Genomic DNA, 25,344 nt, shown 5'->3' on the forward strand with positions numbered 1-25,344 from the left:
TTGAAGAGACCAATTATTTTGCCGTGTAGAAGGGTGTAAAATAAAATTATTTTCTGCAGCCTTAGAAAAAGCAATCTCTAAATAGGATTTGAAAACAAAGGGAATCAAAATTCTGGGAAAGAGAGTAAATAACCTGAGATTTGTTGATGATACTGTTCTACATACAAGCGTAGAAGAACTTCAAATATTGGTTAGCGAACTTGTGTTAGTCTGCTCTGAAGTTGTTTTGAAAATGAACTATGATAAAACCAAGATCGTGATGAATGAATGGACACCGGATGGAAATATGAAGGGCTTATTTCAATAGTGGTACAAGTCCATTACCTCCACTTTTCTGTCTATAATGCTTCTGAAATTAATGGTCCAAACAAAAAGAAAGAAAGAAAGGTTCATTTCTAGCAAGAAGCCATATGCTTGAATATTTCTGGTATCTGAACTACAGGTTTTTCAGCGCTCACTTAACTTTAGGACTCTGTATCTAAGAATGAACAGAAATGGACTTGTACCACTATTGATATAAGCCCTTCATATATCTGCTGGAAGTATGGAGCTGCAAAGGGTCACAGAACATGTCTATCTGGATCATCTTGCAGATGTGAAAGGAGACATAAAACCAGAAATATTTCGACGTATTGAATTAGGCCGGCAAGATTGTGGAAGATAGACATCAGTTTTGAAGTCGAAAATGTTGGCCGAGCTGAAGAAAACACGTTTTGACCAATGTGAACTGTCACTAATAACTTACGGCTGTGAGACACGAATGTTAAATGAATTCATTGTTAGAAAACTAATAGTAGCTCAAAGAGGAATGGAAAGATCATGGTTGGGTTGCACAAAGACAGACGGAAAGAAAGCATTTGATATTAGACAGCCGGCCGCTGTGACCGAGCGGTTCTAGGCGCTTCAGTCCGGAACCGCTCTGCTGCTACGGTCGCAGGTTCGCCTCCTGCCTCGGGCATGGATGTATGTGATGTCCTTAGGTTAGTTAGGTTTAAGCAGTTCTAAGTCTAGGGGACTGATGACCTCAGATGTTGAGTCCCATAGTGCTTAGAGCCATTTCAAAAATGGTTCAAATGGCTCTGAGCACTATGCGACTTAACTTCTGAGGTCATCAGTCGCCTAGAACTTAGAATTAAACCTAACTGACCTAAGGACATAACGCACATCGATGCCCGAGGCATGATTGGAACCTGCGACCGTAGCGGTCGCTCAGCTCCAGATTGTAGCGTCTAGAACCGCACGGCCACTCCGTACGGCCAGAGCCATTTGAACCATTTTTTTAATATTAGACAGGTAACAAATGTCAGTGACGTAATGAATACCTTGAAATGGCAGTGGGCTCGTGAGGTCGCCAGGACAAATAATAGACGTAAGACCTGTTTACCAAAGGACACCAAGGAGAAGGCCGCCGGACAGATCGAGCAGAGACTTAAGAAAGGCAGTCGGGTTGGACTGGAAATGGGAAGCTCAAAATCGGCAGAAACGGATGAACCTGCAAGGATCAAATGTCGCACGCCGGCTGAAAGGAGTAATGTCAACAAGTGATCGAACTGACTAGTGATTGTCGTCCGCAGCTCGTGGTCGTGCGGTAGCGTTCTCGCTTCCCGCGCCCGGGTTCCCGGGTTCGATTCTCGTCGGGGTCAGGGATTTTCTCTGCCTCGTTATGACTGCGTGTTGTGTGCTGTCCTTAGGTTAGTTAGGTTTAAGTAGTTCTAAGTTCTAGGGGACTGATGACCATAGATGTTAAGTCCCATAGTGCTCAGACCCATTTGAACCTTTTTTTTTTATGATGGTCACACAAGGTCTTAGAGGCCTTCCATTCAGCGCCTCACCTTCAACTTATCCTTACTTCCCCCTCTGAACAGCTTTCTTTGCCAGTATGGGATACAACATATTGCATAATGCGTGGAGGATTACGACCCCGATTGGTGTGCTGTTCGAGGGCTTGCCAAAATGTCACGGATAAGACTTTACGCCGGGGTTACATTGCGCGCACTCTCTGACCCCGACGTTTCGGGATTGGACAAGTGTAAGCCGTCCACGTCAGCTCTTCAGACGCCGGTAACTCAGGTTCGTGTGGGCCCCGTGGAATCGAGGGATCGCACGGCCCCCGCAGTTGGCAAGCAGTGGCGGGTTGCGGCGCCGCCGCCTGGGGCAAGGCGGGCGCCGACATTCGGCGACGTCACGCGCGGCTATATCGGACGCTGGGGCGTGACGCGGCGGCGTCGGCGGCGGCGTCGGCGGCGGCAGTGGTGCGCGGGGCGGCAGCGCGGCTGGACGGGTCGCGCCGCCATGGGGAGCCAGTGCTGTAAGGCGGACAAGCACGCCGGCGCCGCCTCCTCGCAGGCGTCCATAGGGTGAGCCAGCCGCCGCGCCCTCCGGCGGTCTCTTACACTGCTCCGCTTCTGGTGACTGTTGTGTTAGCGAATTTAGAAATGCACTTCTGGAATCGCAACAGGTTGGTGTAGGCCGTCGGGAAGTGCGACAGAGATGGGAATCCTTGGAAGAAACTAGACGTAGTGCACCGACGGCCGGTTGGGTAAACTTGGCGCACGTGTATTTGAAGAAGACAGGGCAACTGTGGTGCTGTCACCGACGTACATCTGACGTAGGATCGCAAGTATAAGATGAGGGAGAAGTGGGCGCGTATAGAGAGATTTTTCCTCGCTCACGAGGAGACAACACAGCAGTCGGATTTATGTAATTTTTTATAGTATTTATACGTGAATTTTAGAACTCAAATGTCAAGACGGATGCAAAGTCTCAAAAATTCTCGAGCAAAAACGACTTTGACGTTTTCTAAGCGTCTTTAATATCTTAAGGTAGGGTCCAAATTTCGACATCGAGTGTGGCTCTGTGGTAGGATGTTCACCTACCCCGTGGCTGGCCTGGCTTTAATTCCAGGCCGATGAAGTTTTTAAAAACAAGTACATGTTCTACCAGCATTTCCATGACTTGTAAAATAAGTGAAGGTGTAAAATAAATCGGTAGCGCTTGAGACTGGTATTGGCTGGATCGCTGGTTCGAGTCTCGTTTCAGTCATTTTTTCGTTTTTTTCTGCTCATATCGAATACCTATATCATTTAAATATAAAATTAATGAAATATCTGCTAATTAACATATATAAGTGTCATTTTTATGAATAACGCACGTCTTCTTATTCTTGATTATGTGTCGCACACAAAGTTTTCATTGCAAATATAAATTCTGAATTACTGATATTTGATAGAAGATTGTTAATAAAGATGTTTTAAACTTAAAGAAAATTACGAACTTAATTTTTTCATCCCGTTTCACGCTCATCGAAAATACTCATGGTGCATCCTCTTTTGTTTTAAAAATTTACCACGGTCAGGAATCGAACCGTCGAGCTCCACGAGGCGGATGAACATTCTACCACAGGGCTATGCCTCCAGTGCAGTAAACCACCTTGCTTTCGGGTATTAAAGACGCTTGGAAAACTTCGAAGTCAATTGTTGCCAGAATTTTTGAGAGGTGTATCGAACGGGTTTTGGCGGCTCATATTTGAGTTCTGAAAAGAAAAGAAAAAGTACAACCATCCAATTGCCTTGTGGTCTCCTTGTCAGTGCACCAACGGAATGGGAAAGAAAATCCTTAATTGGTGGAGTGTATCCTGCGCAGTGTAGTTTGCAGTATATACACGCTCGTAGTGTAGATGTACATGAATCATGACGGCTATTCGGAAAGTAAAAGTTCAGTTTCCATAATGATGGAACAATTTCTGTTTTCCTATTTCTTGTCACTACTCTTTATTCCGTTGTTTTTACACGTACTGAAACTGTCCGAGTCTCAGTTGGGGCACTGTGATGTTCGAAGAGTAACTTCTACAGCCAGTGACGATTCAGTAGCCTGCATGCAATATGTGAAATTCGTTCTGTAATTCGTTTTCTGCACGCGGGGTGCTAAGTAGCTGTTTCAGTTAATTACCAATTTCTTTCTGTTTCAACTGCAAATGTAATGAATGGAAGAATAGTGTGATAAATTTCAAGATGGAGAAGTGATAGAATTAAAAGAGGCGGGAGCGGTCATCTGTAGCTACAAATTAAGTGGCTCAGAAACTTGAGGATCGACAGGTGGTAAACCGTCAATGCGGTTAATAAACAGTGCTTCGAACTGTCGGCAACATATTGCCGTAAAGAGGTACCGATATACTGGCTGGCAACACGGCAAGTGTTTTGAGCTGGAAGCACTGAATGAGCCTTCGAAAAAAACGAGACATTTTAATGCAGTGCAGTGTCATACGTGAAAGAATGTGGATATCACATTGTATGGCAGAGAAATGGAGACACTTAATACTTGAAATATTTTCTGCGCTTTGTATCTATAATTTCCGCATGACCTTCATACTGTGATGACAGTTATGACATCTATTCGGTTTAGTGGAAATTCGAGATTCTTCCTTGGATGACACAACAACAAAAGCATTTATGACGGGAATGCAAAGTCATATAACTTGAAATGGATGTGGATGTTATGCCGCAATGAGAACATCGACTTTCTGTTTCTCGTGCTGTGAAAATATCGTTATATATATACTGTCCCGCTTTAGTGCTACAGGTGATAGAGAGGGACATCAAAACAACGGATTTCTGATTTTCACTTGAAGCTTTCTCGGTTGCTTTTCCAGTAATAAACGTAAAGTGAGGATCTAAACGTTTCCTCTTTTCATTCGTTCAAATTGAAATTTCAGTGTGTTTTAGTAAGCGACGCCACTTCGACAGGTGAGTCAGTGGAGACTTTAATGTAAACGAAACTGGTGGCAGATTTCGACTGTCGCTTGTTTAAAAGAGTAATTTTAATTCAATAAAATTAGAAAACCTTGCAAATGTATAATCAGACTATGAGCTTATTTGCTTGATGCTGTTTTTGACCTTACAGTAGGTCTTAGTTTGAAGATGTCTTATAGGTAGCACGAATGTAAATCCTGAAAGTGGTATAAACTGTGCTCGATGTTTCACTATTCAAAATAGAAAGCGAATGTTGTTTTCCCTCTAATCTTTTATTTAGGACGATGGAATGTACATGTACTCAAAAAAGCATACTTGAGTACAAGCAACTTGCCAGTGGTTTCTATCGACGATGGTGTGCGGATTATAAGAGATAAATCTGTACCCTGAGTGTGAATTTATTGAATGATTAGAAAGTGAACTACCACGTTTGTGCTATAGTCGTTTAGTCTGGAAATGAAAGGAAAGAAGGAGGTTAAAAGCAGTACCAAAAAATGGTCTGCAACTCTTGACCAACATCAGATGTCCCTTGAGTCTTCTAGAGACTCCATCCTACGTCGTCATCATAAAAATTTCCATACCCTAATTTCGAAGAACAACTCGGAAAAGATAAAAAAAAAAATTCAAATGTGTGTGAAGTCTTATGGGACTTAACTGCTAAGGTCATCAGTCCCTAAGCTTACACACTACATAACGTAAATTATCCTAAGGGCAAACACACACACCCATGCCCGAGGAAGGACTCGAACCTCCGCCGGGACCAGCCACACTATCCATGACTGCAGCGCCTTAGACCGCTTTTTTTATGTTGTTCGTTGTTGATCGTTGCTTGGTCGTTGCGGACGTCACATGCCATCCGTTCATGTTCGTTGTTGATCATTTCACAGTTTTTGTTATTAAGGAGGGCAACCACCTCTTTGAGCGAAGACGCTGAGCTACCGTGCCGGCAGGCCGCGCGGCTAATCCTTCGCGGCAAATAGTCATTCATGAATTTGCTGCTATTTACAAATAAAGCAAGCTCGAGTCCATTGTCACATCGATACCAAATTCTTTAGAGACGTAGCACTGGTTCACTAGGAAAAGCCGGAAAATGATATCGAACCTGCGCTTGTTGGTGGACGCTCACTGTATTTCGCCTGAATTACGGAATCCACGGACAACATAAGTCAAGGCGATTTAAAATCCGAGACTCCAGAATACGAGTACAGTACCTTAACCACCGTCGCTTTGTTTCTCGCTACTTCCTTAATCTGGTTTTAATCTGAATCACTGTCTGCTAGTTTTTATAGCATCGGACCTTTGAGCTTATATGGTTAGCAAATAACGAGGTCAGCTGGATAAATCAACTAGCACAGTTATCCACGCGAGATGAGGCGAGATAACAGGAAAGTCATGCACGTGGTTTGGAGCTCCCTCGTTCACCTGTGTGGCGCCTTCTGGTGCGTTTAGACAACTTTGCTGATTAGACAGCCACGGCTTCCAGAATGACGGAAGGAAATTTTAGACTAGTAACAGAAAAAGGGAACTCCCGTACACAGATATCTGTTCTGCAGCGAAACGTAGAACTATGTGTCAGCTGGAATAAGGAAGGCGCCGTGTGCTACAAAGTATTTCCGCGGATGTATTCACAAATGCTGACATTTGTTTCGAATAAATCTGACGGTTTCAGTCACAGCGGAAAAAAACAACAAATATAGTTGCATAAGCGGTGCTGTGGTACCGTGAGGCACTGAAAGAGCCACCAAGATGCTTCCTCCATACTGCCTCGACCTTCCACTCTTACACTACTGGGTATTCTACTCTCGACGGAACTTCATTAGATAAAAAAAAAATGTAGTCGAACGAGCATTTCAGACCTCACAGCGCGGAAGAGTGATACAGAAATTGAATTTCAAGCTTAATTGTACATTTCAGATAATTGGACCTAACTCTAAGATTCTGTTTAATCAGTTGCCTGCTACTAGGGCGTTTTACGTTTTGCTTTGAAGTGTCGCATATTTCGTCTCGTGGCAGTCGCTGGTCACGTGTCCGCACACCTGAGAGCTTCGCCGCGCTGCGCCCTAAATTTACCCTCGAGGCGCGCATTTATAATGCGCCCCTCCACCGAACCCAGCCGAGCGGGGAATCTCTTGGCCCGAGAGCCGCGGTGTTTGCCTGCAACAGTTCGCTTTAGCGTGCGTTACAAACTGAAAAAGGCTGCTTTACGGCGCACTTTTGGTGCAGCTGACACGCAGGTTAAAAGAGCAAACTCTGTCTCGCCAACTCAGCACTCTTTCTAAATGAAAATATTGGATATTAGATATATCTGCGGAGGACTTAACGACCTTTACTTAGATTTAAAGACGCACAGCATACCGAAGTCCACATTCACTTTCAAACTGCGTTTGCCATTTTGTTTTGTAGAATAATGCGACTCAGAAGTTCAATGCTGCATCCATGAAAGTGCGAAACCGTGATCCGTAAGCACGTACACTGCTGGCCATTAAAATTGCTACAGGAAGAAGAACTGCAGATGATAAACGGGCATTCATTGGACAAATATGTTATACTAGGACTAACATGTGATTATACTTTCACGCAATTTGGGTGCATAGATCCTGAGAAATCAGTACCCAGAACAACCACCTCTGGCCCTAATAACGGCCTTGATACGCCTGGGCATTGAGTCAAACAGAGCTTGCATGGCGTGTACAGGTACAGCTGCCCATGCAGCTTCAACAAGATACCACAGTTCATCAAGAGTAGTGACTGGTGTATTGTGACGAGCCAGTTGCTCGGCCACCATTGACCAGACGTTTTCAGTTGGTGAGAGATATGGAGAATGTGCTGACCAGGGCAGCAGCCGAACATTTTCTGTATCCAGAAAGGCCTGTACAGGATCTGCAACATACGGTCGTGCATTATCCCGCTGAAATGTAGGGTTTCGCAGGGATCGAATTAAGGGTAGAGACACGGGTCGTAACACATCTGAAATGTAACGTCCACTGTTCAAAGTGCCGTCAATGCGAACAAGAGGTGACCGAGACGTGTAACCAATGACACCCCATACCATCACGCCGGTTGATACGCCAGTATGACGATGACGAATACACGCTTCCAATGTGCGTTCACCGCGATGTTGCCAAACACCTATGCGACCATCATGATGCTGTAAACAGAACCTGGATTCATCCGAAAAAATGACGTTTTGTCATTCGTGCACCCAGGTTTGTCGTTGAGTACACCATCGCAGGCGCTCCTGTCTGTGATGCAGCGTCAAGGGTAACTGCAGCCATGGTCTCCGAGCTGATAGTCCATGCTGCTGCAAACGTAGTCGAACTGTTCGTGCAGATGGTGGTTGTGTTGCAAACGTCCCCATCTGTTGACTCAGGGATCGAGACGTGGCTGCACGATCCGTTACAGCCCTGCGGATAAGATGCCTGTCATCTCGACTGCCAGTGATACGAGGCCGTTGGGATGAAGCACGGCGTTCCGTATTACCCTCCTGAACACACCGATTCCATATTCTGCAAACAGTTATTGGATCTCGAGCAACGCGAGCAGCAATGTCGCGATATGATAAAGAGCAATCGCAATAGGCTACAATCCGACCTTGATAAAAGTCGGAAACGCGATGGTACGCATTTCTCCTCATTACACGAGGCATCACAACGTTTCACCAGGGAACGCCGGTCAACTGCTGTTTGTGTATGAGAAATCGCTTGGAAACTTTCCTCATGTCAGCACGTTGTATGTGTCGCCATGGGCGCCAACCATGTGTGAATGCTGTGAAAAGCTAATCATTTGCATATCACACCATGTTCTTCCTGTCGGTTAAATTTCGCGTCTGTAGCACGTCATCTTCGTGGTGTAGCAATTTTAATGGCCAGTAGTGTATCTTAATAAAGTCGAGGAAACAAGACAATGTGTAGGCGTACTAACTGGCACGAGTGCGCATTTTAAGCTTAAGTTTTCTCCCTGATGCGATGAGCAAGAGAAAATGGCAGACAGGGGGCCTCCACACCAAACTCCTATTGATATGTGTTACACTGGCTCGTGTTGCGGAGTAAAGCAATTACAGTGTTATGCGTATTGCTTTGTATGGACGAGCTGTTGACGTAATAGCGCTTTACATTCTTCTTACAGACGGATAGAAATTCATCCGAAGTTGTGACTGTGTTTCAACAGCTACAAAATAGGTGGCAGAATTCGAATGCGGGAGTGGCCGTGCGGCTCTAGGCGCTGCAGTCTGGAACCGCAAGACCGCTACGGTCGCAGGTTCGAATCCTGCCTCGGGCATGAATGTGTGTGATGTCCTTAGGTTAGTTAGGTTGAACTAGTTCTAAGTTCTAGGGGACTAATGACCTCAGAAGTTGAGTCCCATAGTGCTCAGAGCCATTTGAACCAATTCGAATGCGGGCGTCCTACTGTTCATGACGATTCACGTGAAGGACCTACTGCAACTGCAGCCAAAGATGGAAATGTGGGGAAAGGACGCAGTTCGATACTGAACAATCGGCAATTACAGCCGTATGTTATAGTATTACACCTTAGGAATGTAAAAAGGCGTTCGTCACTATTTAGAGTCTAACAATGAGAGGGATTGGTGCAAAGGCAGTACATAATCAATAACAAAAACCCTAGGATAGAATGTCACATATCTCCATCTGTGCCATTGCGATTAACGGAGACGAATCAAGAGTAAGTTCGCTGTATATCTTGATTGTGCTTCATACCTAGCACTAAACCCGATCCTGATGTTTATACATTGATGTGACAACATTTTTCATCATTAGGTCTTATAAACCGAGAATGTCATTAAAAATAAGAATTACAAGGCTTTTTAACAGCAAATTCCTGCACGAAATTTTAACAACTGCCGCGCGGGGTAGCCGACCGGTCTGAGGCGCGTTGCTACTGTCCTGGAGGCTCCCCCCGTCGGAGGTTCGAGTCCTCCCTCGGGCATTGGTGGGTGTGTAGTTCCACAGCGTAAGTTAGTTTAAATTATGTTAAGTAGCGTGTAAGCCTAAGATCGATGACCTCAGCAGTTTGTTCCCATAACACCTTACCACAAATTTCCAAATTCTAACTACCGAAATCAATGAACGTGTCGCGTTTACAGATATTTCATTGCTAGATGGATATATTGCATCTGTCAACAGCGTATTCGTACCCAACGAAACTTTTGTTTTCAGCTGCACTTAACGTCAAGTTTGCATCATCTTCGCTTGTAGTGAACCTTCTACCTCCCGATGCGCCCTTAAGTGAATGGGTATACTTAGAGCAAAATTCCAGCTCCAAGGAGAAAGTGAAAGATATTCCAATCAGTTTTGTCCATTATTAGTGTTACTCCGCAGTGTCGTGAACTGTTATAGCCTGAAGAGATTTGTTTTGGACGATGTTCAAAAAATGGCTCTAAGCACTATGGCACTTAACATCTGAGGTCAGCAGTCCCCTAGACTTACAAAGATTTAAGCCTAATTAACCTAAGGACATCACACATATCCATGCCCGAGGCACGATTCGAACGTGCGACCGTAGCAGTAGCTCGGTTCCAAACTGAAGCCCCCTAGTACCGCTCGGCCATAGCGGCCGGCCTTGGACGATGTTCCACGTCATTTGTGATGAGTTATAATTGTTTAGGCAAATTTCATTCCCTCTGTAACCAGTAATCAGTTCCCTGAAACTTCCTCTTCAATAGAGCAGACGTACAGTGATGCTTCGTGTGAATGTGTTTTTAGCTGTCTCACGATCACAGGACGAAAGACTCACTGTGTCAGCAACTGTTTACGGTTAAACGATGTTATCCATAAATTTCCCCAGTGTTCTGTAGATTACGCACTGGTGAGACACAGTGTTCATAAGTACGAACAAATGCTGCACCTCCTGTCGACTTATCAGTTTGCCTCAGTCGGCAGCTGTTTCGAAACAGATCCCGCCGACAAAGATATGTGCTCGCCCGTTGTTCTGCGCCCGTCTATCACGAGGTGCAGCCCCTCAGATCTGACGCAGCAGTCAAACAGGAAATGACCAGAAATAGCGACTGCAGTCGTTAACTGTGCCCATGGACAGAGTTTAGTCTGTTGCGCTGTGTGTAGCATTGCTGCGAGTAAACGAGCGAACATGTTTACACCGAAGCCTGTCTCACAGACGTCGCACCCTCTGCTCCGTGGTTGCTATAGCGTCCGCCTCACTAGCTTGTTGCTCATACTTCTGTTTCTCTTTATGGATCGTTACTGACAGGCTGTTGTGCCTTTTGCTAGAGACCCAGCTCAAGAGTGAGATTCACCAAATATCGCATGGGTTACTTGCAGTTTTTGACCCATATCTCTCTCTTTCTAGCGTGTTGTTGTTGTTGTTGTGTTCGATCTCGAGACTGGTTAGAGGTATCTCTCTACGTTAGTACATCCTATGCTCCATCAGTTGGTAACAACTGCATCCCTGTAGCGACTCGAGCGGGCATGTCGTGACATCTGTTGCTGCAGTGACAATGTATTGCCTGAATAAGATTTTCACTCTGCAGCGGAATGTAGCTGGTATGAAACATGCTGGCAGGTTAAAACTGTGTGCCGGACCGAGACTCTAGCTCTGGACCTTTCCTTTCGCGGGCAAGTGCTCTACTAACTGAGCTACCCAAGCACGACTCACGACCTGTCCTCACAGCTTCAATTCTGCCAGTCCCTCGTCTCCTACCTTCCAAACTTCACAGAAGCTCTTCTGCGAACCTACAGAACTAGCACTCCTGGAAGAAAGGATATTGCGGAGACATAGCTTAGCCACAACCTGGGGGATGTTTCCAGAATGAGATTTTCACTCTGCAGCGGAGTGTACGCTGGTATGAAACTTCCTGGCGGATTAAAACTGTGTGCCGGACCGAGACTCGAACTCGGGACCTTTGTCTTTCGCGGGCAACTGCTCTACCAACTGAGCCACCCAAGCACGACTCACGACCCGTCCTCACAGCTTCAGTTCTGCCAGTACCTCGTCTCCTATCTTCCAGACTTCACAGAAGCTCTCCTGCCCGCGAAAGGCAAAGGTCCCGAGTTCGAGTCTCGGTCCGGCACACCGTTTTAATCTGCCACGAAGTTTCAATGTATTGCCTGTCACTGTGTCACTATCAGCCAGGAAGCTTCATCCACCTCGTATTCTTCTGACCATGAAGACATCAACCTTCTTCGTTTATTGCAAGTGGACCTCCTCGTAAACTGACGATGTAATTAAAGAACTGACCAGTAATAGCCAGTAACGGAAATTAAGTCTAATTATATTTTTTGATGTTACTGAGCAACAGTCATAGATTAGTTTTTAAATGCACACGCCGCCATTTGACTGTAGTTTATTTAATTACGACACAGGTTTCGGCCTTTTAAGCCGTTTTCACGCGATTGCAGGACATCAAGCCCAAAACTGGCCATAAATTAAGAAAAATATTCGCTCTCCACGAAATGCCAGCTGTGAAATCATCATCTTGTAAAAAGATCATTAAATAATATGGGGAGCATGTATTAATAAAAACAGGTTTACTTTGGTATATGAAAGATGAAGACATGACCTTGAGTTGTAATGATGGTGAAATCACTATCTTTCTGAGACAATGTTTTATCGAGCCCATTCACAATTCTGAGTGACTTGGCAAGCAGCTACCTTGCTCTAGGAAAAGTAATAAAATAGTTGAGACATCAATATGCAATGGGAACTGAAGAGGATTGAGTTCAGTCCATAGAAAGGCCGACAATTGCTGAACCGTGATGGATTCAGTAAAGGGAAGACGTTAGCCGTGAATTTATAAATACGATGAGAAAGACAGAGATAGCACGATGACGTTTACCGCACTGGTGTGGTGTCGGTGAAGCGCGCTGCCGGATGCTAGCAGTGGAGTCGGTGTGGTTGCGTGATGGCAGCCAGCACAGCGGGTAGGAGCGTCCCACCGCAAAAACATGCTAAACAGCCAGGACTGACTTCACACAAGGCTGGTGCCAAGGTAACGGAAGACAACAGCTGTGTATCTGCACTACTACTACTACTACTACGAAATTAAGTTTTTTCTTGATACCTCCTACTAACCTATCTCTTCGCTTAATCAAATATTGTTGTTGATGATAGCGTGGTACCGTCAACTATGTTGGAGGCGACCTCAGCACCTAAACACGATTGTTCATTTTATTACAGAAGTTTATTTGCCTAGATCGCATAGAAATACACAGTGACTTCTAGTTTCAGCTAAATTTAAACTGGCGGCACCTCAAAACAAAATGTATTCCGTTGATTGCCTCATAAAAATGGTTCAAATGGCTCTAAGCAGTATGGGACTTAACATCTGAGGTCATCAGTCCCCTAGACCTAGAACTACTTAAACCTAACTAACCTAAGGACATCACACACATTCATGCCCGAGGCAGGATTCGAATCTGCGACCGTAGCAGCAGCGCGGTTCCGGACTGAAGCGCCTAGAACCGCTCGGCCACCCCGGCCGGCAGAATGTACTAATCATTTTTTTTTCTTCACCTAGCATCATTCCTTAGAACAAAAATAATTCCATTTCACCTAAACAACTCCATTCCCTTGTAATGTCAAGGTATTAGGAGATTCAACTTCTGAGGTCATCAGTCCCTTAGAACTTAGAACTACTTAAACGTAACTAACCTAAGGACAACACACACACACACACACACACACCCATGGCCGAGGCAGGATTCGAACCTGCGACCTTAGCGGCCGCGCGGTTCCAGACTGTAGCGCCCAGAACCGCTCGGCCACTGCGGCCGGCTGTGTGGAACAATTTAAGCTATATATTAACGTAAGACAAAGAGAACATAGAAACTTAAACTGTAGATTGTAATGACAGTAACCTATTGATATACTGCTTAACATTATTCAACCGAGTAAGGTAGTCAGAAAGTTGCTTCTTCGAAAAAGCTGCTGGCTCCTGTATAGTTGCTTTTTATCTGCTCTTAGTAAGCAGCTTAATACACGGTTCAGTCGCTTAACCGTGACCACCGACCATGTTCGATGTCGACCTGCATAAACCACGCACAAACAGCAGGTGGCAGCAGTAGCAATGGAAGGTATACGAAGCGTGTCGCGGGGACGTGGAAAACAGTGCAGACGTATTGTGGAAACGAAACGATTTATCTGACGTCGGAAAGTGTACAATTACTGGATTTCTGGCAAAGGGTGGAAGCATTTCCGAAACGGCTAAGCCTGTGAAATATTCGCGTGCAGTCGTGTTTAAAGTATACTGTGCATGGCAAAATGTGCTATTCGAAACTGGAGCCGAGGCAATTATGTTGCATCACGGGCCATAGATGACACACGTGAACAACGGCTGCGGGGATGTGTACGGACAGCTGTTGAGCAATTGACCGCATAGGTGATCCTAGGGGCTACCAGCAGTATCTGCTGAACGACCGTTCACCGAACGTAGCTGCGTGTGTGCCTTCGCTGAAGTAAAACACTTTTTGTTTTACACGGTAATATTTCAGTCCATAGCGTCTGGTTCATGCTTCCACGCTGACTGCTGTTTGTCGGCGAGGAAAGCTGGAATTTGCAAGCCACTATGCGTCCACTGAGTGGCGGCAGGTGGCCTCTTCAGGTAAAAGCAAACATGCTGCAACATTTCTCGGAAGGGTCTAGGCCCAGGAAAACGCGTTATGGTCTGGCGAATGTTTTCGTGGCATTCCCCTTGGTGATTTCGTCATTGTGGAAGGTAATACGGATCAACGCGTGCTGTGGGGCCATCACGAACGGGCTGTTCACGCCGTGGCTCCGCAACCAAGAAATCCGGCTCAGCTAGCCGGCCGGGGTGTCCGAGAGGTTCTAGGCGCTACAGTGTGGAACCGCTCTACCGCTACGGTCGCAAGTTCGAATCCTACCTCGGGATTGGATGTATGTGCTGTCCTTGGGTTAGTTAGGTTCAAGTAGTTCGAAGTTTTACGGGACTGATGACCTCAGATGTTAAGTTCTATAGTGCTAACAAGGGAACCTCCCCATCGCACCCCCCTCAGATTTAGTTATAAGTTGTCACACTGGATAGGCCTTGAAAAACTGAACGCAGATCAATCGAGAAAACAGGAAGAAGTTGTGTGGAACTATGAAGAAAATAAGCAAAATACACAAACTGAGTAGTCCATGTGCAAGATAGGCAACATCAAGGAAAGTGCAAGCTCAGGAAAGCCGTGGTCCCGTGGTTAGCGTGAGCAGCTGTGGAATGAGAAGTCCTGAGTTCGAGTCTTCCATTGAGTGAAAAGTTTAATTTTTTATTTTCAGACAATTATTATCTGTCACCAGTGTCGTATAGAATATATCAGACGTGTTTTCCTGTGGAGGAATCGGTTGACCTATGACCTTGCGATTAAATGTTTTCGGTTCACATTGGAGAGCACGTCCTTTCGTCTACTAATCGCACCGTTTTGCGGTGCGGTCGCAAAACACAGACACTAAACGTATTACAGTGAACAGAGATTTCAATGAACGAACGGACAGATCATAACTTTGCGAAAATAAAGAAAATAAATTTTTCACGCGAGGGAAGATTTCAACCAAGAACCTCTCGTTTCGCAGCTGCTCACGCTGAACACGGGACCACGGAGCTCATGAGCTCACTTTTTCCTTGATGTTACATATGTCGCACATGCACTACTCAGTTTGTATATTTTGCTGATTTTTTTCATAGTTCCACACAACCTCTTCCTGTTTTGTCGATTGATCTGTGTTCAGTTTTTCAAGGCCTATCCACTGTGTCAACGTATAACTAAATCTGAGGGGGTGCGATGGGGAGGTTCCCTTGTAAGAGCAATTTTGAACCGGCTCAGCTGACAGCGGCACTGGAGTCGTCAGAGCTCCACATCGCTGTCGGTGTCTTTCGGAACCACACTCACTGTTTCTACACGTTTCTCAGTGGTCCGCGTTGCAAACGGCGGTTATTAACGCTTTTCACAGACGGTCACATAGACACCATGAAAAAATTCTAAAAAATAATTACCATCATCAGAAAGGCGAAAAAAACGCCATGTTGTTAATGGTTTTCCGGGAAACATAATTGCCGGCCGGTGTGGCCGTGCGGTTCTATGCGCTTCAGTCTGGAACCGCGTGACCGCTACGGTCGCAGGTTCGAATCCTGCCTCGGGCATGGATGTCTGTAATGTCCTTAGGTTAGTTAGGTTTACGTAGTTCTAAGTTCTAGGCGACTGATGACCACAGATGTTAAGTCCCATAGTGCTCAGAATCATTTGAAACATAATTTGGGAAGCCCTGCATTAAGGTCAACTATTCTCAACAGATACTGAACACATACGACAGAAGTCTCTTATACCACGTGCAAAGGAAGCATTGTCCGAGGACTAAAACAATGTTTCACACTTAGACCGCTGAACTTACCCTTCAGTGTGTCCCAACCAACAATGGCATACCTCTCTTTTACCAGCAGCGTGACTCGCGGCTCTACATTACCCAGACGTTGGCAGAACACTTATGTCAACTCTCTCTGGAGCTACTGGCGTACGATCGCGCCCTCTAAGGCTCCAAATATAGCCAACCTTCTCTGAAATCCATACGCCTTAGTGTTTTATCTCTAGCAAGAGTTGTAAGAGAATCGCAGAACATCGCCGAAGTGTAATTGTTCCGCCTTCTATCTGTGGCAGTTTATTCTCAGTGAAGAACGTAACAGCCGGTTTAGAAATCAAAACTGACTTGTTAACCAAAGAAAAAGTCTAACTTTGCAGTTGAAAAATTGTCTCGTTATAGGACCAAAGACTACAGAAGTATCCCTTGAACTGGAGCGTTATACGAGTATTCAGTCGATGTATTTCGACTGGCGTGGTACAGTTTTATTTAGCATACAAAAGCCATGCAGTAGAATGTCTTCTTGAAAAAGTTGTCTTTCGCAATGTACAAAACGGTTCTAATGAATATGGTGGCGCTACTATGTTTCCATAAATCACTACTGTAGTGACACCTATGTGCAGGCATATAGCGCCCTGTCACACGTCTGGCTGGCCGCATGGACGCATCTTTAAGAGGTGTGGCCGTGGCACTGAATAAAAACCATTTCGAAAGACAAGAGTCAACACATTAAAGCTGTTGCTTATATGCACGACTCTTAATGTTTCACACGTAGATTATGCGAATTGCATACCGAAGGTTGTTTTGTGTTTTTTTTCCTGATATTTCTCCAGAACGAGTAGCTGGAACTGGCACTTATTCACACGCCACTGCTGTTGGTAAACAGAACATGTGTGTCATATCCCAAAGAAGCAAAAGATCACTCCGAAAATAATGCAGCTTGCTACGTGAATAACTAACGTGCAGGAAGGTACTTTGATTAATATTAAAATATTATGGGAAAACTGCTCATTTTTCGAAAAGCGCTAGCCGCGCGTGGTAGCGGCGCGGTCTAATGTGGCTTGTCTCGGTCCGCGCGGCTCCCCTCCTCGGAGGTTCGAGTCCTCCCTCGGGCATAGGTGTGTGTGTGTTATCCTTAGCGTAAGTTAGTTTTAGTCAGACTAAGTAGTATGTAAGCTTAGGGACCGATGGCCTTAGCAGTTTGGTCCCATAAGTCCTTACCACAAAGCCGGCCGATGTGGCCGATCGGTTCTAGGAGCTACATTCTGTAACCGCGCGACCGCTACGGTCGCAGGTTCGGATGCTGCCTCGGGCATGGATGTGTGTGATGTCCTTAGGTTGGTTAGGTTTAAGTGGTTCTAAGTTCTATGGGACTGCCGACCTCATAAGTTAAGTCCCATAGTGCTCAGAGCCATTTGAACCATTTTTGAACGTTACCACAAATCTCCAGTTTTTTCGAAAACGCTACAGTCGAAAACTGACAGCTGCCAGTTTTCTTTGCCATAAATTAACTGTCTAACCAGAACTTCAAAATATCCCTTTCATTGTCTGACGATTTTTCACTATGAGCACCATATCAGTCAAAGATTTGCACTGAGTGTTTACTTTCAGTAAACTTTGAAGCTTATGAAAGATATTTTTGCTTAAATCACCTCTCCAGTGAAAAATCAGCTTCTAACGTTTTTGCACATAAATACACTCCAGGAAACAGTTGCTGGAAGATAGCTGGGAAATGGTTTGATGATGTTTAGGACGCCTTGAGATGCCTTCAGTGTAGTGAAAGTTATTTTGGAAAAGCGAAATAACCGAGCCAATAAAGAAGGGTGGTAACCATTGCGCAGCATGTGCAATATCCTCTCAGCTTTTTATACAGTTCGTGTTTAATGGAGGCCCTACAAAGGGGGAAGGACAATACAAAGTTAGGTCAACTGTTTGTGTGAAGTTGAAGCTGAGTATTTTTACCCGTTCGTAACGGAAATTATAGCTCCTGCAGTTCTAACGTCAAATTCCAGTTATCGTTACGCCTAAGCATTTCATTTGCGAAAACAGGCATTCGTAGTGTCACTGATGGATTGACGGTTCAAATGGCTCTGAGCACTATGGGACTTAACATCTGAGGTCATCAGTCCCCTAGAACTTAGAACTGCTTAAACCTAACTAACCTAAGGACGTCAAACACATCCGTGCCCGAGGCAGGATTCGAACCTGCGACCGTAGCAGTCGCGCTCACTGATGGAGTGACTGTGCCAGTTAGCATAAGGAAACTGATTAAAGAAATTAAGCACTCTCTCAGGTCGTCATGATCCTACAGCTACCACACCGTACAGATACTATGAGACGCTTCAATATCTGGTCCATAATGAATCACGAACATTTATTCGTGAAGTACAGCGCGGGAGTTACGTTAACTACTCGGACCTACACGGCCAAAGATAGCGTATGAGACTTCGGGGCTTAATGTTATATTATAATAATTTATTTACAAGAAACCCTCTTAAATCGAAACTGAGTTTCGGAAGAAACGTAAAATCGCTCTTGTAGGTTGCTACACATTATTAGCAAATACACAGGTTCATACTTTAGCCTATACAGTGACATCGTTCGCCATTACGTAGCTCATGCAGTGTGGCTCCGGCACCAACAGCTGTTGGATTCAGTACTGTGTGTATTTACACGCTCCCCGTTAAAGCGCCATATTAAGTTTGCCTTACGAATTCCTAATAACCTAATTATTTTCTAGTACAGTTTCACAACTGGCTTTAGACGTTATGGTGTAATGCTCCAACGAAAATGAATCACAAAAGTTGAGTTACTGGCGCCTAGTACAATTTGTAACTGACCGAAGATAAATGTCTGTAAATACGAATCTTTAACTGCAGTAACTGACACTTAAAGTAGCTGAGCGATATTATGACAGTGAACAGCACAGGTAGTGCGACCAAATATATTCTCCCATTCCTTGTAACTTGATAGAAGTCCTGTAAATGACTACCTAGCAAACACTTCGTCATTTTGGTCCAGAGAGATTGCTGGACAACGTTTCCGTTAAGATTGTTGCACTCCTCGCGTTTCGCTGCAACACCAGCGTGACCCAGAAAACGCTCGTCATTGGCCTGCTCACGCACGCCAGTCTGGTTTCAAATCGTAGCTATCTTCATATTCAGTGGTGACATCAGAAGCGAGTTTTTTTCCACTGCAGGCCACTAACGTCACAAATTCGTGTACGCGTTACTTGTCAGAAACGTTTCTTGCTCCTGGTTGATATAAGGGCCAATCAAAAATTTCCATTCGCGGGCGTACATGCAACACAGCGCGATTAAGATGCGGATACATAAGCACTCCACATGTAGGCAACGAGTTGGTGTGGCAGTGGCATCTTTCCGACGTGTGCGTGCTATGTGGAAGCGTGAATTGTTAAAAAGTTATTGCCAAATGCGTCCAAACAGGATCACCGTGCTGTTATTCTTTCCTTGGCTGCCGAAGGACAAACACCGTTAGACATCCATCGGAAAATTTAGGATGTGTATGCGGCAGCATGTCAATTGAAAACCACTGTTGTGGAATGGTGCGGCAAGCTCCGAGATAATCGTGATTGGACACAAGACGCCGGTGTACCTGAGAGGCTAACTCCAGGGGGAGACACTCGAGGACCCGCCATATAGTCCCGTCCACTCACCATGAGGTTGTATGCCTTCGGTTCCTTAAGAAGGCCTTGAGGACTCGGCGACTCATGTCGAACGAGGACTTGTAGGAGGCAGGTGCGGACTTACCCACGCAGCAGGACACGGCGATTTATTAAATGGGTATGTTCAACCTGGTGCGTAAATACACACGGCAATTTTGCTAGATTAGCATACAGACTCTAGACTTCATGGCTTTCGACCGGGAACTTTTTCACCGCCCTTTATATGCCGCACGACTACCGAACATTTAGACGTTGTTGCCATTCTTTGCAGCCCCCTGTGCCAAGCCGCTAATTGTAGACATAACTGCAGTACGATTCCTTAAACCGGTCTCAGTGTAAAGATTCTTAAAGAGGACAGGTTTTTCCGTGGCCAACAAGTTAAATGCTGAGACAGTTCACAGTACTGTATGTTCTACATAGTTTTTTCGATACGACCTTTAGGAAGGTGTACCATTTATGACATTACGTTCTAGATTTAATGTTAGATGATTAACTTATAATCTATATCTTACTGAGGAACAAACGCGATAGTTAGCATTGGACTGTCTGAAGTTTTAGCTTTGTGCAAACATTTAACAACTGCCATGCAGGGGGCTGGTAACATTACAGACATTTTTAGGTATTGTCTTTGCATATTTGTAGTAAGTAATATACGCGAGCCGGCCGCGGTGGCCGAGCGGTTCTAGGCGCTACAGTCCGGAACCGCGCGACTGCTACGGGACATCAGTTCGAATCCTGACTCGGGCAAGGATGTGTGTGATGTCCTTAGGTTAGTTAGATTTAAGTAGTTCTAAGTTCTAGGGGACTGATGATCTCAGATGTTAAGTCCCATAGTGCTCAGGGCCATTCTTTGATGAACACTAAACAAAATTGCCACACCCTAAAGACGGCACCCAACAAACGTCAAATTGTCGAGCGAGGTGGCGAGGTAGTTAGCGCAATGCACTCGCATTGGAAGGACGACGGTTGAAACTCACGTCCGATCTCCTGATTTAGGTCTTCCGTGACTTCCCTAAAGCGCTTCAGGCAGATGCCGGGGTGGTTCCCTTGAAAGGGCACGGCCGATTTTCTCCCCCATACATCCCCAATCCGATGGGACCGATGACTCGCTGTTTGATGCCCTCCCCCAAATCAACCAATCAACCAACAAATTGACACGCTTGTATGTGCAGATGATTAGCGTTTTCGTTCAACCCCACAAAGCATGTAGCAGTAACGCCATTAGCAATAACGCAATCTACATTCTGTATGTAAGGAAATGTTGTTCAGCAGGTTTGGTTCAAATGGCTCTGAGCACTATGGGACTCAACTGCTGAGGTCATTAGTCCCCTAGAACTTAGAACTAGTTAAACCTAACTAACCTAAGGACATCACAAACATCCATGCCCGAGGCAGGATTCGAACCTGCGACCGTAGCGGTCTTGCGGTTCCAGACTGCAGCGCCTTTAACCGCACGGCCACTTCGGCCGGCTGTTCAGCAGGTTTGTCATTCATTTAATCGAATACGAATGTTGTTTGTTTGTTAGAAGTTTGAGTTATTTCTCATGGAAGAAACCTAACAGTCTACGACCACGAGTCCGAATTGACAGCGGTGTCATCATGGCCCATCAAGACTACAGTTAAAGGCCATTCGTGACTCGCATTGGCCGTGGTCCCACGACTGTCATGGAATCGACGGGTTCTGGAGGGCTACTCTCAACGCCATGCAGGATCTCAACAGCCCCATGCGGCTAGCGCCGGAGAGGGCATCTACATCTACAGCCCTATTCCGCAATCCATCTGACGGTGCGTGGTGGAGGGTACTTTGAGTACCTCTATCGGTACTCCCTTCTATTCCAGTCTCGTATTGTTCGTGGAAAGAAAGATTGTCGGTATGCGTCTGTGTGGGCTCTAATCTCTCTGATTTTATCCTCATGGTCTCTTCGCGACATATACGTAGGAGGGAGCAATATACTGCTTGACTCCTCGGTGAAGGTATGTTCTCGAAACTTCAACAAAAGCCCGTACCGAGCTACTGAGCGTCTCTCCTGCAGAGTCTTCCACTGGAGTTTATCTATGGCACCCGTAACGCTTTCGCGATTACTAAATGCTCTCCCTTGGATCTTCTCTATCTCTTCTATCAACCCCATCTGGTACGGATCCCACACTGCTGAGCAGTATTCAAGCAGTGGGCGAACAAGTGTACTGTAACCTACTTCCTTTGTTTTCGGATTGCATTTCCTTAGGATTCTTCCAATGAATCTCAGTCTGGCATCTGCTTTACCGACGATCAACTTTATACGCTCACTCCATTTTAAATCACTCCTTATGCCTACTCCCAGATAATTTATGTAATTAACTGCTTCCAGTTGCTGACCTGCTATGTTGTAGCTAAATGATAAAGGATCTTTCTTTCAGCACCTTACACTTGTCTACATTGAGATTCAATTGCCATTCCCTGCACCATGCGTCAATTCGTTGCAGATCCTCCTGCATGTCAGTACAATTTTCTATTGTTACAACCTCTCGATATACTACAGTATCATCCGCAAAAAGCATCAGTCAACTTCCGATGTTATCCACAAGGTCATTTATGTATGAATAGCAACGGTCCTACGACACTCCCCTGCGGCACACCTGAAATCACTCTTAGTTCGGAAGACTTCTATCCATTGAGAATGACATGCTGCGTTCTGTTATCTAGGAACTCTTCAATCCAATCACACAATTAGTCTGATAGTCCATATGCTCTTTGTTCATTAAACGACTGTAGGGAACTGTATCAAACGCCTTGCGGAAGTCAAGAAACACGGCATTTACCTGGGCACCCCTCTGAGTTTCGTGGACGAATAGCGCGAGCTGGGTTTCACAGGATCGTCTTTTTCGAAACCCATACTGATTCCTACAGAGTAGATTTCTAGTCTCCAGAAAAGTCATTATACTGGAACATAATACGTGTTCCAAAATTCTACGACTGATCGACGTTAGAGATATAGGTCTATAGTTCTGCACATCTGCTCGACGTCCCTTCTTGAAAACGGGGATGACCTGTGCCCTTTTCCAATCCTTTAGAACGCTACTCTCTTCTAGAGACCTACGGTATACCGCTGCAAGAAGGGGGCCAGTTCCTTCGCGTACTCGGTGTAAAATCGAACTGGTATCCCATCAGGTCCAGCGGCCTTTCCTCTTTTGAGCGATTTTAATTGTTTCTCTATCCCTCTGTCGTCTATTTCGATATCTACCATTTTGTCATATGTGCGACGATCTAGAGAAGGAACTACAGTGCAGTCTTCCTCTGTGAAACAGCAGACATATTATTAGCGAGGCCACGGAATGTACGTTGAGTCAAGAAATGAGTTTGGTTGTTGCAAGATGGGTACACTTCCAGACCGCGCGACGGCGTCTGGCGCACCATGGATTTATCAGCATGAGTACTGTGTGCACCAGTTTTATACAGCTTTTGCACAGTCATGTCTAGTTAAGGATGATTGGTGTACAGCTCAGCCTGCACATCTATGCAAAAGTCGCCTGAATGACATACCATTTGTCGTCCACCCCAGGGGTGCCTTTCAATTAATCGTCTGTGATCAACGAAATCCTCTAAATTTCATGTAAATACCTTTTTTATTAATGACTACTAACTTTGTACACAATGGGTGGAGCAAAATGCAAAACAGAAGATATATGATCACAATTATAATTTCAGATCTACGCTTATTGATCTCATTGATGTAGTGAATTAAAAGACAGTCCCGTGAACGACATTTCTATGCTTACCTCCGTTTTATTAACTATTTAATAAATAATAACGGTGAAAGGTCAGTCGTCCATTAAACTGCCGTAGCGAACATATGTTTGTAACATGTAATGATTGTTCCATGTCATGTAGCATCTATGGACTTGGCTGCCCATCAAAAGTCAGCTCTGCAGTCTTCTTTCCCCTCGACTCCGAAGTGACGAGAGTCTTCTAGACTGACGCACATTCACGCAAGTGTAAGGCGACGACTTGCCCAGGGCGCCCGCGGACAGCATTGTCTTCGCGAAGCGCGCCACAGCCAGCTGTGTCGTAAACACGTTACGAAACTTGGCCAGGGATGGACCAGGCACACCCAAGGGGAGCCTCTCCCCTGTCATCGCTCAAGCATTTCTCAAGTATTGCCGAGACACCGTCACCGGCGATAAGAAATTATAAGAAATGGAGAACCACTTTTTGTTCCATAATGTGTCACTGTGGTTGCTGAAAACCATCTCCTTCTCAGAAATGCTGTCTGAAAATCTTTGAAGCAGTTTTTACAACAATGCAGCTACTTCAGCTTTCGAAAATTAACGGAAAATATGTGTGTTAAGGAATGAATAACTGCACAGGAATTAGCAAACTGATAACTGAATTTGTGCGGACCTACGTTCTCGTAAATATTAAGTGGATGAACGCTGAAAACTTAAAGAACTGCATTTTAACCATCAGCTGTACAAACAAACCTTTATTCTCCACCTGTTTCAGTCTCTCAGATCATCATCACAGGAAGGAAAGGCAAAAACCGTCCATCACATATGATGACCTTAAAAAGCATTGAACTGGTGTTACATGGCCACATGTAAAGGAATTATCATGAACGATTCAAACTGACAAGAGAAAAACACAGATCACATGTTCAGTAGGTAGGCTACTGATGCCATTAGACAGTGTGGTTGAGGCCTGCTGTGCAGGCACTTTCTCTCGGAATCGGCGCGTCTTATCTTTTTCGGATGAAATGCGTTTTAGGGAAACCGGTGAATTCCACAGGAATGTTGAAACATGCATTGCATGAAAGCTAATGGAAATGGGGAAAACGAGCATCTTCAGCGTTCGAAACGCGATCATGATAAAAAAATTAGTTGCTTTGAAAAGAACAGTGCCATTTTTTATTTTGCACAGTTTTAGTGATATCAAGCAAACCTCTTCCTGGAGCTGACGATTTGTTCAAAAAGTAAGCAATGGAAGAGAAAGTCTACAGAATAATGTATGTGCTTGTTGATGTTGCAGTGAGGGAAAAAGTTTTTCTTACATTTTGAGCTTTGAATAAACTTTATCTGCAATTTTAACACATAAAAGGTTGTTATAAAGTATTACATTATTCTGTGTAGTTTTACGGTAACGGTCGTTCAGAATGGTTTCCCCCTTGTTCTGAACTCAGCCACTCCTGCCTGTGTACGCTCTGACTTCCCCGAAGCATTGCTACATCTGGGAGCGACAGGCCTGCGAGCTTCGCGAACTCCTTCGTGTAGTCCAGTGTTGTAGGACTGTGCTTGTACACGGTATCTTCAATGGGTCTCCAAAAGAAATGACCGATGGGAGCTAAATCTGCCGACCGAGGTGATTAGGTCACGGGACCTTTCCTACCAACCCACAGACCAGAAAAATTTGATTTAAAGCACGCCTGGATACCGAAGTAAGATGTGCTGGACTCATCTTGCTGCAGCCGCATTTGTAACCGCGTTGCTAGTGTAGCATCGTCTGGCAACTCTGACAGTGCGTGTTGCAAAGACTGAAAACCTCTTCTCATTCAACTGTTCACAAAAAATAATGACCGAGCGAGGTGGAGCAGTCGTTAGCGCACTGGACTCGCATTCGGC

The 25,344-nt window shown here is 45.0% G+C and overlaps 1 protein-coding gene across 1 annotated transcript in view; it reads left to right on the plus strand.

The window, feature by feature from the left end:
• Positions 1–2,262: 2,262 nt before the first annotated feature.
• LOC124613831 (muscle M-line assembly protein unc-89-like) overlaps positions 2,263–25,344 on the plus strand; it is a 261,356-nt gene continuing 238,274 nt past the window's right edge. The window contains exon 1 of the mRNA XM_047142554.1: positions 2,263–2,357. Coding sequence (XP_046998510.1) covers positions 2,293–2,357 — 65 coding nt within the window. The 5' untranslated portion in view covers positions 2,263–2,292. The remainder of the gene's footprint in view (positions 2,358–25,344) is intronic.

The sequence above is a fragment of the Schistocerca americana genome, chromosome 4 (genome assembly GCF_021461395.2).
Source record: "Schistocerca americana isolate TAMUIC-IGC-003095 chromosome 4, iqSchAmer2.1, whole genome shotgun sequence".
Classification (NCBI taxonomy): domain Eukaryota; kingdom Metazoa; phylum Arthropoda; class Insecta; order Orthoptera; family Acrididae; genus Schistocerca; species Schistocerca americana.